The following is a 16970-nucleotide window of genomic DNA, read 5'->3' on the forward strand; positions in this document are numbered from 1 at the left end:
GGGATAGCAGAGGTTAAGTGTAACACAATCTTTGTTTTCCCTACCACTACAAATTACTTTGGGTGCTGGTTTTCCTGCATTGGTTTTCCTATGTCTTATTCCACTCATATGAAGTGAAGAACTAAAATTGTGGTGAAAGGTGGAGCGGAAAAGGAATAATCACTAACGTGATGGATTTTCTTTGTTGTTAATTTTAAGTTGGGTTTTCTTGGAGGTTCCTGCTTTTCCAGAGGGTGTGGATGCTTTATTGCTTATGCCCCTAAGAGAGCTGAGGTGTCAACAAGGTCATTTTGTCTTTGGGAATGCATTAATCAAGTTTTCTGCCTTTTGCCTAACTTTCATGGTGCCTTGTCCATGTAGAGAAACCTTGTGGGTCTTAAAAGCCCTACTGCTGCCAGCCAAGCAGAGGTGGTAATGCCATCCAGTGACTTGTAAGCCTGAATCTGTGTTGTCTTGAGTCTCCACTGCTCTTTCGGAAGGAGCAAACCCACAAGCATCCTCTTGAAGAATGCTGATATACCTGGAAATGTAATCTTGTTTGATCCTTGGGTGATGCACAGGAGAATAGCTCAGTTGATACTTGACTGGTCTTGGACTTTCACCATTTCCTTCTCCATTCTAGGTTGAACTGAGGCAAGAGCAGGGCTGGCCACCTCTGGCCTAGGTTTCCTTCGAGCTTTGGGATACTGCTCCTCCACTTGTCTACACAGTGACTGGATGAGCATGATTCTTTTTCAGCATTCTTGTGTTTCTTCTTTTTCTGGCTCCTTAAAGACTTATACTTGAAATTCATGAAAGAATTTCTAGGAATGTCTGTAGGGCTCACAGCTCTGTTGCATGCTTGCCAGCATCACCAGCTGTGGCCTTAATTTAGTTCTGTTTTGCTGTGCCCGTTAAACTCTGTCTTTGTTGGTATCATTACATGGGACCTTTCTATCCTCAGAATGCTCCATCTGACAAATTGGTTCTCAAAAAGCAGAGATGTTAATTCAGGAGTCTTCTGCTGGCATCTCCTCTTCTGCAAGTGCTATTAAAAGAAAGCAACAAGTGGGACACCTTCAAAGCATTTAGTTTGAGATGCTCTCTTCCAATTGCTGTGGAAGCTGTGTCAATGGGGGAAATCATTCTTGTATTTACTGAGTCAAACCAGTTTTTTTTTTTCTTCCTCCCGGGGAATGTGTTCTGATTGCAGGGCTATAAGAGATACTTAGAAATGTTCAGAACATATATATTAATGTATATATTATTATTTATATATATTATATATATTAAATACTATATTGAATGCTGTAATTCTGACCTTAAAGGATTTCTGGTTTGGGGGGATGAATGTTTTAGAACATGCTGATCTTTCTCAGTAATAGTGCTTGTAGTGTGGCTCTTTTTCCCCCCATTCTTATTCCTCACTGTCTTCTGAATTTGAATTAGTTTTTCACCCAGGAACAGCATGTGCATCTTTAATCTTCATCTTCTGTGCAGGAGAAGAAACAGTTCTTGTTTTAGTGCTCAGCAGCTTCTAGGACCCGTTTTCTAATGTCGCTCTTGAAGAGCTTTGTGCTGTAACAGTTCTTTACTTCGGCATCATTGCAGGAGCCACAAAAGCCTGAAATATTTCACTTTATGTCAGACATGGAGAGCTGTATAAAATGAAGAATCTATATTAAAAATAAAAGGAGTAGCTATAAGAATAAAATCTTTGCTTGTAGAATGGAAACTATTTTAAAACACAATGCCAGAAGCTTCTAGAAAATGCATACCATCTGTCAAAAACCCCTTTAGAAAGACCAAAAGTGAGCTATTATGGCTGAAGGACAATGTATAGGAAGCTATTAGAAATAAAAATACATCTTCTTCCTTTCTTTATTTCGGGGCACATTCTGGAAGGCTAGATGTAAAAGTAGATTGAGGCTAGCCAAAAGCAGTTTGAGGAACAGACGGCAAGATGCAATAAAAACTACTATAACTTTTTAAAATGCATTCTGGTGCGTTTCTTTCTTCTGGAGCCTGCAGGGTGAATGAGTGATCAGTAAATAAAAGAAATCTTCAAAGAAGGTGTATCAGAGAAAGTATATGATGTTTTAGTGTGTATATTTACTTAGAAAAGCTTGATAGTGGACAATATGTCCATGGAAACCATTTTTTTATGGGGGGGGCACAAGAGATGATTTGTTTCAAATTGAAGAAGTGGTAATAGGTTAAAAAACAGCAGATCAAAATGGCAAGTTACAGGTAGATGACTAGAAACCCTGTTTGAATTGGCATTCAGGTGTTCTGGCAAATGGGGAATGTAGAGTCTACAAATGTTGAAATATCCCGTGATAGCAGATAAAGGAAGAGATGAAATTCAATATTGATAGATACGGTAGTCATGGAAAGGTGGGGAAAAATCTAATATATCAAACAAATTGGAACAAAATCTTGGTGTTGTACAGATTCCTGTGAGAATATCATCCTTGTTCAATGGTGATGAATCAAGCAAATGTTAAGAACCATTGGGGGGTGGGAGGGGAAAATTTAACAAACGTGCTGATATGTTCCATAACCTTATTTTGTTCCAGTGTAATAAAACTGAAGAAGGTACAGGGAGGACAAGAATGCTTGAGAGAATTACTTTAGCTTGAAAAAGACCAAAGAGAGGAATAATGTTATAAATGTGTAAATTGTTATGAAAATCACTGGAAAAAGAGTAGAGGAGGATTGCTGGCTTTTCATTTGGAAGAGAACTACAGAATACTAAAGAAACCAAGAAATGTGGAACTCCTTGTTTTGCCCAGTAGGTGCTAAAGATATACATGGATTCAAAAGCAATTGGATGAATGAACACTTGCACTTAGTGGATATTGCAGACAGACACTGGGTTTAGGAGGACCTATGTCCTGAACAGTGATGGCCATTTTTACGTATTAAAGTTAAACGTCTTCTAAAATGTATCATTTTCCCATTCTTTCAGGCCAAATTAAAGTTCCATATCCAGAATCCTAGTGCAGCTGAACTGGTTCATTTTCTCTTTACTCCACTACATATGGTAAGGCTTTAAAATTTTCTCAGTCTTTTCCTTCAGAACTCTTCTATTTATGTGCTCTATAACCTTTTCAGTGAGAACAAGATTGAAATATTTTGTCCCTGGATAATAACTAAAGAGAAATGTGTGTATCTAGTGATGAGGTTCTCCTTAAAAAATAATTTATATCCTTTTCTGCATATATGCCTTTTATTAAATATATTTACTTAATTAATCTTTAGCTTTGTGTTACAGTTTGCCATTATAATGTTTAAGAATAAAATATTGAGATACTTTACATAATGCAGGAGGAGAGTTGACAGTGTAGCAATATGTCAATTTAATGGAAGTATGTGTAATTTTGATCAGTAGAGCAAAAATAATATTGCCAAAAGTGGGTCTAATTATGAAATGGTGACCAAACAGAAGTTCTTCTGGAATAAATGGTGTAGTTAAACTGTAGGACATTAAGACACATTGTTAGCTTCTCAGAGTTTTGTGAGGTTTTTTTTTTGCAAGTAATAACATTCCCTGGCAGCACTATAAGTAACTTGTATTCACAATAACTTCCTCACTGACAATATGTATGTTTTTTGGATCATTTTAATACTTGCATTTAGGTGGTACAGACAACAGGAGGTCCAGAGCTTGCTAGTACAGTACTCAGCCCCCTCTTAACAAAAGATGCGATAGACTTCCTACGGTATACTGTCACCAGTGAGGAAGGACAGTTATGGATGTCATTGGGTGATACATGGACGAAAGCCAGGTGAGAAAAAGCCTTTGTATATTTTAGAGATGGTCTCTCAACTGAGGTTTATTTTGACACAATCTTAACCAGGTTACCCACCCCCCAGAAACCTCAGTATTAATTTGTTAGGATTTGGACTCTTCAGAACTGCTCTTTGAAGTTTTTTGAAAGGAGCTCTTTAGCCTCAGTGCGATTTGGTAGTGGTTTGATTTTACAATTCTCAAGGAGGGAGAAAATGCAGACAGAAATTTTGTCCATGGTATCAAGAATTACTTAGGTAAACAGAACACACAAAAAGAAAAAGCTTAAATTAGCAAAGTGTGTTTTAATCCTTATTTGTGGTAGGTAAGTACTTTTGATGATGATTAACTAACTTGGCTGGAAGCGTATTATGTGTTTTGAGTTTATTCATATTTGCTCTTAGATTTCAAATTGGAACCTAAACACCTACCAAGTGGATTTTTTTAGTTAATTAATTGATTAATTAAAAAGTAGTTGGGTGTTTTGCTGGAAATGAAGGCTGTATGGAAAGCCCTAGAGCATGGAGTGACAAACATCATCAGAGTAGGGAGAGTGACATAAAGGTCTTTCTCTTCCTTGATGTCGCTCTGCTGCAGGAGCACAAATGTCCAAATTTATCCTTCAGGCCTGTCATTTGGCCTGCTATTACAAAATGAGCTGAAAACAGGAATTGCAGCTCCTTGTGATTGCCAGAGATCTTCCCTAAACCGAGTACCATTTGCTTGCCTTTACCTGCTTCAAAGTCTACTGGCTTCATAGAAGCTTGAGGTGGGACTGGCAGTAGAAATTGCCTTACACTGTGGAAGCCCTGTGCAGGGAAAATGGATCGCTGGGTAAAATAATGGGCTCTTGTCTTGGGAAATACCATCACCATTTGTTTAGTCCATCCTGGTAAGAAGTTTAATGGAAAGAAAAGTAGCTCATGTTGGTCAGTGAAGAATGAAGTTGGTTGACCTGACCTGTGCAGATGAGAAATGATGGTCTGATTGATCTCTGTATCCAGAGGCACACCGTGGTGTGGTGTAGCTGGAGAAGTGAATGATAAAGCTCAAGGGTTACTAACCTAGCTCAGGCCTGCTAATGGCCTAGTAGCTGCTGACTGCTCCTGCAACTTGTGTGACTGGCAGCATTTGTTCCTTTAATTTGAAGCAGTATTAATGAGACTGTTAAAAGACTGTAATGTACATTCCATTTTTGGTTCCACTGTGAAGATACCATGTGTTATGTATTGTGCAAAGCCAGAGCATGAAAACTGTAGCTTTTGGTATTTTGTATTACAATAGGGAATGTTAGTGGAGCTCTGAAAAGTAATGCAGTATTTTAAAGAGATCAATCTGGACTATAAAGCAGCATATGGGGTGATAATTCTTGTATCTTGGAGTATGTAGAGTTGGGTTTTTTGTCAGTAAAAGCTCTTGCTTAACTTTTTGTTTTAGGTCTAGCTAGGCCCCCTAAGCTTCCATGCTCCTATACCTGCTTTCAGACTTTTTTACAGAGCAGGCTGTTCCTTTAAAAATTTTGTCTGATGCTTCCACACGAATAGATCATTGCAGTATTTTTCCCTTTTTAAGAGTTAAAACAAATCCTAGATTTATTTGTGATTGATTCTTCTGTTACTCATCCTTTGCTACAAGACAGATATTTGTTGTGTTTTACCACTGGCACATCCTTACAGCGGGAACAGTTTCTTTCTGCAGAACACAGCAGGGAGCATAGTTGTGGCCAATAAATATTTTTTGCTGATTTTCTGTGTTCTAACACTGTTCTGCCTGGACCATAATCCCATCCTTTCCTCTATGTTAATAAAAATTCTGAAGCATTTTTATTTTCAGGAAAACCTATGAAATCAGTATTTGCGTGGCCCTTGATACAGATCTCTAATTTACTTTTCATACAGAGTGGATTGGCCCAAAGACCATTTTATTCCGCCTTATGTCCCCCGTTTCCGAAATGGTTGGGAACCTCCTTTGCTGAACTTCATGGGAGCTCCCAAGGAGCAAGAACTCAATCAGTTGGCTGAGTCTGTGGCAAATGTTGCAGAGCAACAGAGGAAGCAAGAAATGAAAAGACTGTCAACTGAGGTAGGTTACCTGCAACAGCGTTTCGTAAATTAGCTGAAGGCAGCACCAACTGCTTCCTTCATAAAGAAAACATTCTTCAGCATTGTTGGAGTAACTGTGCTCTGATGCCTCCTACATCAGTGAAGTTCATTACATTTATATTGAAGTTATACAAACCAAAACGTGTTCAGCCACCAAAAAAGCAATGAGGAAATTGCCTGTGCTTTAATTTTTGTGAATATTTGAAGAATATATGTGGATTTTGTTGTTTGTTTGGTGTTTTTATTAATTCACACAGAAAGCTATTTCCTTTTTAAACATATGAAAGTTTTATTTTTGGAAGCTTTTTATGGTTGGGAGGACATAAATTTTAATTTAAGATTTGAATTTATTTTTGTATGCTAGTTTTAGTTTAAATCAAGTATGAGATAGTCCATAGTCCCCTGTTAGCAGCTGTGGTATGAAGTGCACCTAAGAATTTTCCAGGTTTGGTTCCTAGTCTTCCCCATATTCCTCAAGTACGTGTTAACACCATCATACTGGATTTTATCTTAATTTTATGATATATATATGTGTGTATTATCTGTTAGTGAAAAAATGCACATAAGGAAGAAGATTCGAGGGAAGAATTATTGGCTGTTATGGGATGACATTCTCTTTCAGAGCAATTCCCTTATTGGAGACAACAACGCTTCCCCAGCAAAAGTTTATGAAAGCTGTCCATAGAAAGCTTGTTACAATAAAACTTTGTTTTCATGAAAATATCTTTTAGTTAAAAAAAATAAAAAATAAAGTCTACACAGCTATAGGGAAAAACAAATTGGGTAGAAAGTCTGCCAAACAAAGGAGGATAACATGGTACATATTTGGTTACTTAAAACACCATTTGGCTTTATGCCTAACAAGATATATGAGAATAAATGTGCCAAAACCTGTGTTACTGCCAGTGATTCATGGTGAGCAAAAAAGCATTTAGTAAAGTTAATGGGTACAATAATGTGAAATATAGCTGTTGCTGTTGGTGTCATCCCCTTCTCTAGTCGTCTCCTGAAACAATCTCATCAAACATTGTCTCAGTTTCACTGCTGTACATTCCATGCAGGGTTTTTGTTGTTGTTGTTTTTTACATTAAGCTGCTTCTAAATAATAATTAAAAATTAAAAAAAAAAGGTGTTGAAATGAGAGCACCATTGATTTTTCTCTTCTGATGATTTATTATTTATTGTTATTAATAAGTTAAAACAAATTGGGGGGGGAGAATATATTGGGGTAATTTGATTGCTTGTGTCTCAGGGAGTTGATTTAATTATTTTTCACGGTGGTAATGTTGGTTGGATTGGTAGTTGTTAGCCAACTCTTTGTCTTAATCTTCAAAAGACATAAATAATATATTCCGGTTCACTTGAAGGTGTGTGTGTGTGTGCCTGTCACCTGGGGGAACCGATGGACTTAGTGTAAAGGTCTTTTCCAGCCTAGTTGATTCTGTGATTCTATGTCAGGTCTTAGTTTCATGAGTCTCTCTGGTTCCTGTGTAGTCTCGAGCAAGTCATTTAACCTTGGTTCTTTGGCTCCTTGCACCACCAGTGCCTCCTCAGCACATCCCTAGGGTGAAAAGTGCTGAGCTGCTTAATAGCTGTGAAATGCTGTGGGTGCTCAGCTGGAAAAAGCTGTGTGAGTGCAAAATGCTATTTGGCTGCAGCAAAAAGACCCCTCTGGAGTGGGTGATACCAGAATAATTGTTCTTTCATAAGCCTGCTATAACAGCTTATTTAACGAAGAATGCTGGAAAAATGAGAATATAAGTGTTTGTGTCCTATCAATAATTTGCCTTGTGTCTCAGTGTGACATTGCTCTCCAGAGGACCAAGGCCGCATATTGAGAGTTGTGGTGTGCTGGGAGTGGAGAAGGGGTACATGATGTGGCTGCCTTCCCTGCTGGGCAGGGACTGCCAGGGCATTGGAGGTCCCTGCTCATGAGAGCTGTGTTTTTAGTTTCCATTCCTAAACCTTAAGATCTAGCCACACACCCAGCTTTCCCACTGGAGGGGTATCAGGGTGAAGTCGGTTCAGCAATGAGGACTTCAAATGGCAGTTAAACAATGGGGAAGTGGTGACAGAGAGTCCAGTGAGGCTAAGGCAATGCAAATAATGTGTGTGTGAAGTAAAATGAGCTCCTGCTACCTGGGTGTCTTTTGATGTAAGGCAAATGCTGGGTGACACTTGAGATTTTTTTTTTTCTTTAATTATATAATTTTGAAGGATATTTTATTCCTATAGCAATTTTTGTGTGGTTTTAATTTCTTTTTATAAGCCCTCAGCCCTGTAGCCAAGTGCTTCTGGGTACCAGATCAGATACTCAGAGGTAGAAAATTAGGTGAGTAGCAGATAGGAGCAAACACCAAACCCAAACCAATAAACAAAACCAAACAAAACCAAAAACCCAAACACCCAAACCAACATCAAAACAAGCTTAAAGATTTATCAATTTCTGATGAATCTCAGCTGTTTTAATTTGTGTAACTGAGTGGTGGTAGGAGGAAAAGATCTAGACTGAGCAATTTCAAGATTGTAATCTCCAGAAAATAACTGCTTAGGTTGTTTTGGTTTGGGGAGTGGTGGTTAAAATAATTCTTACTTAGATGCAGAGCATCATTGCTGGATTTAAGGTGGCTCTCTTTAGAAGACTGCATTTTAAAAAGCGTTTTCTAAAGCCTTTGATTCAGTCTTATGTATGTGCTTGCGATAAACTGTGATAATTTTCCTTAATTAAAATCCTTAATTGTACCAACTATCACATTCCTTTTGCATTTCTTCTTTGACTGTAGTCATGCTCAGTGAGAGGGTGACATAAATGAGCCACTTCATATTACGATCCTGCAAGAGAGTGGCAATTTTACTTGGGAGGTTTTATTTCTTGTAGAGACTTACTTTTAGCTGGCTAGAGGTTTTTGGCTTTAATTGTACATCTAGAACAAAAGCTCAAAGCAGTTCTTCAGCACAGTTTATTTTAAAGCCATTCAGCTGTTGTTTATAAGTTGTGTTGCTGTAGTGATATCTGAAAGATGACACGGACCTTGCCCAGGAGAACTGTTTTTCTAAAGAATATCCACTGCAATATTAATGCAGTGGGATGACTTAGGATAGAAATTCTTTTATTCTTATCCTTTTGATCTCCCTGTTTATGTATTTGAAATGCAGAAGTTATTAACTTTTCATAGCAGAAGCATGAGCACCTGAGGATGCATGAATGCTGACAGGACCCTAGGAGTGCTGGATGAAGTGAACTAGGCTGCTTAATGACACTAATCCACTTTGTGCCTTTGTTTCTGTTTTGTCTTCCAGCCTCCCAGTGTTCCTGACTATCCTCCGTCTGATGGGTATGCATTCAGTAACACAGTTTACAAAAGAGGGCCTCTGCTGGACCAGGGGGCGGCTGTTGCTGCCTTTAAGCAAACTGTTAGCCGACATGTAGATAGGTAACACTGAATCAACGGCGTACGTGGTGCTGTGGATAACTGTCCCAACTTATTGCTATTGGGGTGGTGGTGTCTGTAATTACCTCCGGTTGTGTCTGGAGCAGAGCATTGTTTCTGTGAGGAAGCGATTCTGGCTAGCAGTGGGTATTCTGCTTTTGCTTCTCTCCTTAGGAGAGAGTCTTTTAATCTAATTTCTGTATAACTATCCTGTTTATGTATGCTGTTAAATTGATGTTTTTGTCAAAAATGATATAGTGGAATTCCAACCCAACTGAGAACACAGAATCCTCCTATTTGGGTTCAAGTTTTATTTCTGCTCTATGTTATGTTTTTAAATACACTCTTTGCTCTTTTCAGAATTACAAAGAATGACAAGTCTGCTCTGAGATTCATCTGTCTTTGTTTAGAAGGATTGTTTGATTTGCTTAGCTGCTCACTTAATGCTCCATAGTCTCCTGCTTTTTATTTTCTGAGCTGGTGCATAAATATCTACTTTCAGAATAGTAACTCCTCATTTCTTCCATTCTCTTTCAACTGTTACAGAAATGCTCTGAAATGTTTGCATAGCAACCAGTATCCTTTTGCATATGCTCTTTCATCCCCTTCAGTTTAGCCTAAATTGAAATAGCTTGACAGGGTCAAATGCAGTGATCCTTGGAGTCTCAGCCTTGTCTGTGAGGAGAACTTACACCAACACAAGCTGTGGAAGGGAATCAGTAAAAACAGTGTTGGAATTGCTCCTCCATGCCAAACTCTATTCTGCATCCACTGTATGAACAGTATTTTGGCTTATGTGCCACAGAAAATGTTCAAACTAAGTTCCTTTGGGTGAAATTGCTGATTAAAACAGCATTGATATAACTCACTTGATGAAAACCTTTGCATAATTCCTTGTTTTGAGCTACGTGTTAAAAGATCCGGTAGTTAATCTGCATGCAAACATATTCCCACATGGTGTGCAGGTTGAAGACTTGATTCTTTTCTTGAACTTCAGATTTATCCTTCATAACAACAACAGCAATAGTATTCATCTCTTAATTTCTCAAGCTTGATTACTTTTTGAGTTCTTGTCTCAGGGCCAGTCAGCTTGAAATCTAGGTGATTTGCACTCTAAATTCCTTTCTGTCTTACCTGTAATGGGATAAGACCTGTTTTGTCCTTCTAGAGTAAGACCATGCAGGTGTTGTTGCCTTCATTTCAGATTTAGAGAATGAGTCTTACTGCACTGAATTCTTGATGATATCAGTGTATCTGGCTGCAGCTGAAAGAGTCATCCAGGCCTTCTTTGTGGTGGGTAAAGAGAAATGGATGTTTCTAAGAAGCAGTTCATGTGAGGTGAAATCAGTCTTTTGAAACATACGAAATGAGGCGTGCTGTGCTGGTGCCCACTTCTCACCACTGATTGTAGGAAGGAGTCTAGATGGCTGGTACAGATGCAGACATCCCCAGTGTGCCCTTATCTTGCAGTCTGTTAAACACAACACAAACTTCTATTTGTTAACTGCCTCTTGATATATATAATGCGTGCCTGGTAGGAGCTCATTATTTGAGGAAAACTGTTAGTATGTATTACCCCAGGTAACTTCCATTTAAAGATAAATTTTAAAGCTTCTGTGAAGAAGCCGGTAAAGGAGTGGGTTTGGGGTAGGGAGTGCGAAATTCAAGCTGACCCTTTCAGCCATTGTTTGCTGGTTCTTGTTCAAAGCTGGCATTCCTAATGAGTGGTCCATAGGCAGTGACCAAGCCATCCACTACCTTCTGAGGGACAGGTAGGTTACACCTTGTTGTTGTGTTTTAACCTCAGTCAGCAACTAAGCACCACTCCGCAGTGGGCTGGGAAAGAGAATTGGAAGAGTAAAAGTGGGTTGAGGTTAAAGGCAGTTTAATGGTGTAGAAAAGGAAGCAAATAATGATAAAAGTATTAGAATAACCAAAAGAAGTGAGGCATAATGCAATTTCTCACCACTGGCTGACCAATCCCCAGTCAATTCCCAAGCAGCATCCCCTAGCCAGCTTTCCCCCCAGTTTATATATTGAGTGTGATGTTGTATGGTATGAAATATCCCTCTGGCCAGTTGGGGTCAGCTGTGCTGGCTGTGGTCCCTTCCAATTTCTTCCTCTCCAGCCTTCTCATTGGCAGGGCATGAGAAACTGAAAAGTCCTTCACTTAGTATAAACACTACCTTGCAACAACTAAAACATCAGTGTGTTACCAACATAATTCTCTTACTAAATCCAAAACACAGCACTATACCAGCTACTAGGAAGAAAATTAGCTCTATCCCAGCCAAAACCAGTGCACTTATCCGGTGAAATTTTAATTCACTGAGATCTTCAGTGAGCCTTATTCCAACAGTAAGGTGTGTTTTCCTTGGGTGATATTATCTGTCAGGATCCTAAAACTTTTAGTGTAATGTTAGGTATATTGGTGACTCTGATGCTGAAAGAGTACTGAATAATTTTTCAGCAAGTTCTGTGCTTTTTCAAACTAGTATGCTGTGTAGTTTGGTTTTGCTCTGTTATTTGAAGAAAAAGACCCTGAAAGTCTGTGCAATCCACTAGGCTCTTGAGCAGCCTGCCTGGAGAGCAGGGGTACAAGTATTGTGTATCTCATAGGCAGTAATAAAACACAGTGGTGGAAGGATGGAGGGAAGTGTTGAAAATATTTGTGCCCTGAGTAAACTGTTTGGCTCATAAAGCTGTGTGTAAAGACTTACGATCTCTTCAGAAGCACACCAACATTTCCTGACCCATGTTCTGGGGATGTTGGTGTTGATTGTGAGAGTGGAGTAAAACTGAAATGTAAGCATTTTGTAAAATTCTTCCTGACATATTTTTGAAGGGATCAGCATAGTTAGGTTTGGGCAAAGCACAAAGACACATTTAGTGAAATGAGTTTGGAAAGGCAGCTTAAAAGTACCTTCAGAGGTACATTAGTTCCATCCCTGAGACAGTAAGAAAGGAGTTCAAAATAGGATTAGCTTTGAGTGGGTGGTGGAAAAAACATGGGATTGCACGCACATCTTTCAGCCTCATAACAGCTATTCTGTAGGCTGGGGTTCATCCCATGTTTTTCACTCTCTCATTAAACACTTTAGTGTTTTGTCTTTCTTTCAAAATCATATTTCAATCTAAATACATTTCCTCCTTTATTCTGCTCTTCAAGTCAAGTGAGACACTTCTCCACAGCCATGCAGTAGCTAGGTGATTACTGGATTACTCAGGCATGCCTGGGACCCACAGTTACACAGAACCAACAGCAGCAGCTATCTGCATTTGTGATATCTGTGATATTTGTTATATCTGTACTATGATGTTGTGTGCAGCATTTCAAGACATCGATCGCTTCATGTTTTCATTCTCCATTTGGATTTTTTGTTTTTAAACTTTATTAACTGGTATGGATTTAGTTTGTTGGGTGTAATTTGCAAAAAGTGAATAATGATACTGTTTCTTTAGCGCCTGTTTTGAGGGGGCTGAAGGGCTTCTCAACCTGAAGAGGTACTACATCACAGAAACTAGTAGCTTCTTAGCCAAAGGCATTCTCAACAGTCTTTCCTCATGGAAACGAGAAGACATAGACTGTGGTATACCTTGTTCTACAATGAGACCTGTTTATAACTGCCAAGAAGTTATTTTTAGATTTTAATTAGTACAGTAACTTGACATTGTTAGAGTTAATGGTATCAATTTTTTGATGGTTGATTGTATTAATTTTTTCGATTAAGAAAATTGACCCACCGTAGGTGAACATTTTTCTGAGTTTAATTCCATTGGTGATGATGGCAAAAATGTATTCATCTAGTATGGATTTGAAACACTATGATGAACATTAGAAATATAGCTTCATACTAAGCACAAGATTTCAATTATGTACTTAGTGTAGTCAGTTCTTTATATGGAAAATGATAGTTTAACCTACTGTAGGTGAACAGACTAAATATAGTGTGCTTGTTTATTTTAAAACAATAGTGCCTGCTAATCCAAGTTGCTATCATACATCTTGCAAAGAGTGAGCCAGTAAAGTCTGCCAGTTCTTGAGGTCCATGTAGCTAAACAGCCTCTTTTTGTTTCTTTTTTAAACTTTTTTTTGGCACTTAAATTGGTGTGTTATAGATAGGTAGTTTTACAGCAGCATCATGTTAGGGGGGGTGGGGGGTGTGTATTTAAATGTTTTGCAGCCTGTTGGAAGAGGGCATTTTGTCTGTGTTTTTAGTTGCTTGAATAACTTAGTGAGCAAGTCTGATTTTGCTTTGCAGAAACTATGAAGCACACAGTAAAGCACAGACCAAGAAATATGCCAAATGCAAGTACGAATTTATGGCACGAAACAACAGTGAGCTTTCTGTCATGAAAGAAGAGATTGTGGAGGTAATTTCCTCTCCCCATCTCTACCCTAACCCACTTAGTGAGAAAACACAAATTTCAGGCACTAGTCAAAGCTGAGGGTACCTTTCCTGTGGACAATATGGCTGTTCCTAATGATTCCTTCCATGTGTTTGATTTATTTCCTTTAATATGGAAAGTTCAATTCATTTGTTTTGCATCATAGACAAGATAAACAGAAAATTTACACTGACTTGTGGATTTTGATGCTGTAGAAATATGTTTGTGTATTTCTTCCATCTTGTTTGGTATTGCTTTTAAAAGCCTCATTTCATAGTATTTAAATAGCTGGCTATGCAAACACTATCTATATACTCACAGGACAGTAGGACAGTGAAATACTGTCCTTTCCTGGAAGAGTTGGTACCCTGACAGCTAGAAACATTTGGAAGGTAGAGAGCAACAAAGGGAGGAAATGTTGCTTGAGAGATTACACAGCAGGTAGGCACATTTCAGACTTCTCCTAACCATCCTGCTCCAGCTCCCTATTTACTCAGAAGTGTGCTCTCTCCAAATTTGTGCTTTCTACAATGGTGCACTTTCTGCTTGGGTTATTAGTAGTTACTCCTTTTGTCAACAGCATATAGGTTGCAGAGGTGCTAGCCTCTCTGCACAAGCAGATTTTCATTCCCCTGTCTTGTCTAGCACATGCCTGAGTTCACAGGGTTTCATTACACACTTCTCTTCAGAAGTTTCTCTAAGAAACTTCAGAAGTTTCTTAGGGAAATCTGTGTTGGCAATCACAGAACCTGGCAAAGTTATGGTTTCATTTTTAAATGATGGCAGGAGAAAAGTCAGAAAAACTATGTAATTGATTTACCAAATTATTTCAGATTCTGGATGACAGAAAGCAGTGGTGGAAGGTTCAGAATAAAAGTGGCAGCACAGGCTTTGTGCCAAACAACATTTTGGACCCTCTCAGAAATCAAGAAGGTGGCCTAGGATGGTCAGAGCCTGCATATACCCGCACCATTCAGGTACTGTCTGCTCCTTGGGAGCAAAACTTTCTTTCGTACTGTGAGTGTGTGTGTGTGTGTGTGTGTGTGTGTGTGAAGGAGGAAGAGATTCACAGCAAGGCTAAAATATATGCATGTTTCACTTATATGTCAAAAGATTTGTATTTTTTTGTACAGGCTGACACTGATTTCTGTATAGCATAGAGTCTAACATGAAAAAAAAGTTGATAGAGCTACAGCAAAATGTTTTCCTTTAAGTTTTGGGGTGTTTTTCTGCTTATTTGCTTAGAGGTGATAATTTCAATCCTAATGGCTGTGTATGCATTTATTTTAATTGCAAATGTCCTTTGTGGATTGATAGCTGTTGATGCCAAAGAAGGAGTTTGAATTATTTAAGGTAGGGTCATCTTTGTTTCTCCTAGGAGAGTGAAAGCTATCTTTTCAGTTTCTGACTTTGTGTGTCTCTATCTTAGTCTTCAATTTATTTAATTATTGTAATTTTGGAGTCATTAAAGTAGGCATCTTTGCTTTTGAATTCACAAAGCAGGTATCTTTCAATTAGTGTGCCTGGGCATTAGCAGCACATTCTTCTGACCTAATTTTGGTTTTCTTTCTTTCATGCTGTGGTGTGGAATTATGATTTTTTTGTTATTGTTGTTTCTTTTATATGTTGAACAGAATTAGAGTATAAAGCATATAAAAAATAAATAAGTCTTATGTCAGTGCAGTTGTCCACCTGAGTAAGTATACATAGGCCGAAGTTGTGAAGTGTATTTTTAGGCACCATTTAAATGAGCTGGAGGTTCATCAAATAAGAAGTTGTATTTTCTAAGACCTATTTCTTCCCTTTTATTTCCAGTGATTTTGAAAGGTTAGGCAAACAAGTTTGGATTAGGCAGAAATTCCAGGCCTGCCTCTGAATCAGACTTTTTCAGTCCAAATAATGCAAACCAAACTTTTGTTGAAATGAAGTTAAATTTAATTTAATATTCATTTCTTGTGCCTACACACTCCAGCTGATGGCTGGAAAAGGAGAAATGCCATACTGTTACTATCCACTGGCTCTGCTGCAAAATAATCTGAATATCCCAGTCGAAGTTGCTGCTGTGCCAGATTCTCTGTGCACAGCTATCGTGAAAGCTGCAGTTCTTTCAGTATTTCCAGGTTTGCCATGGATATGAAAAATTTCTTGAAAAACAGATCCTATGCTATTTCTGGCACAATAATGTGGTAGACCTGTCTTGAGCTTGGTGGGCTTGAATCAGACCTTTCTGAGTTTCTCCTGTGCCTAATTGTTTGCCTATAACCCATGGGCTCATTATAAATCAGTTACGGTTTTTTGCCTGTCTAGATGCATGCTTCATTTCACAGAGTGCCTTTCAACTCCCGATTTGAAGATCTGACTTTTTTTTTTCCTTTGGGGGAATGTCGTTTTGTGTGTTTTTGCCAAGAAATTCTAAGCAGACTGAGTACAATTTTGAGCAGACGTTCTTACAGTGCTCTTTGTAATGTACTGCAGGTTTCAAAGTTTCTGTTTGAAATAATGACATGACATGGGAAATAATAAAATAATAATTTTCATAAAGCATTCTCCACAGAATTATGACAATTAGGGTCAGAGAACAACATTTAAGATAATTTCATTTCTCTGCCCTCCGGCAGGTTGCTTCCTATAGCTTTATCATACTCAAGTGTAAGCCTGAAATACTGTGAAGTTATTTAAGAATATAATGAATTACACAGGATAAACAGAGTCTTTACCAAGACATGTCAGTAAAGTTGTTCTTAACTTCATGGTGATTATTGTCATTTTAACACTTCTGAGTATGCTCATTTGTCTCTTTGCCTGTGATAGGTACGTGGTTCACTTGGGATCTGTTTGCATAACCCTGTTTATTTTCACAAGTGTCCTTTATGTTTCTTAGATGGCAACTACCATTAAAACCTTTCTTTCAAGTCTTTTGTTTAGTAGCTCACTTAAAATGTCTCTGGTAAGTTGTTTCCCCTGAAGAGCACCATTTGTACTCCAAGTTAGTGTCATAGTGTCTGTTCTGCGTTCAGCTGTAAGAGTTATTTTTCTCTTTCTTAGCTTAAACCATGACAGTGGCATACTCATCTTTTGGCAACTGGTAACTTTCCTGCAGATCATGAAGTGCTTAATAATGAAGAGATGCAGTTGCCAGGTGTCCATTTTACAGTGGCCAAAGAGTTGTCATAATTTTTGACCAAGAGCCAGTATCTCTTTTATGTCATTTCATATCAGATGCTCTTTAAAGTTGCCAAGACTTTTTGATGGCTAAAAAAACAAGTTTCCTGTCCA

At 38.3% G+C, this 16970-nt stretch overlaps 1 protein-coding gene across 6 annotated transcripts in view; it reads left to right on the plus strand.

The window, feature by feature from the left end:
• EPS8 (epidermal growth factor receptor pathway substrate 8) overlaps positions 1 to 16970 on the plus strand; it is a 136493-nt gene that overhangs the window by 104900 nt on the left and 14623 nt on the right. For 5 of the 6 annotated variants that reach the window (XM_057427905.1, XM_057427906.1, XM_057427907.1 and 2 more), the window contains 6 exons: positions 2951 to 3025; positions 3622 to 3770; positions 5671 to 5854; positions 9175 to 9308; positions 13568 to 13679; positions 14528 to 14671. In XM_057427905.1, coding sequence (XP_057283888.1) covers positions 2951 to 3025; positions 3622 to 3770; positions 5671 to 5854; positions 9175 to 9308; positions 13568 to 13679; positions 14528 to 14671 — 798 coding nt within the window. The remainder of the gene's footprint in view (positions 1 to 2950; positions 3026 to 3621; positions 3771 to 5670; positions 5855 to 9174; positions 9309 to 13567; positions 13680 to 14527; positions 14672 to 16970) is intronic. The other variant, XM_057427911.1, reaches the window with a different exon arrangement.

The sequence above is a fragment of the Pezoporus wallicus genome, unplaced genomic scaffold (assembly GCF_028554395.1).
Source record: "Pezoporus wallicus isolate ANWC-B61680 ecotype Strahan unplaced genomic scaffold, APGP_CSIRO_Pwel_v1 contig_2908, whole genome shotgun sequence".
Lineage (NCBI taxonomy): Eukaryota > Metazoa > Chordata > Aves > Psittaciformes > Psittacidae > Pezoporus > Pezoporus wallicus.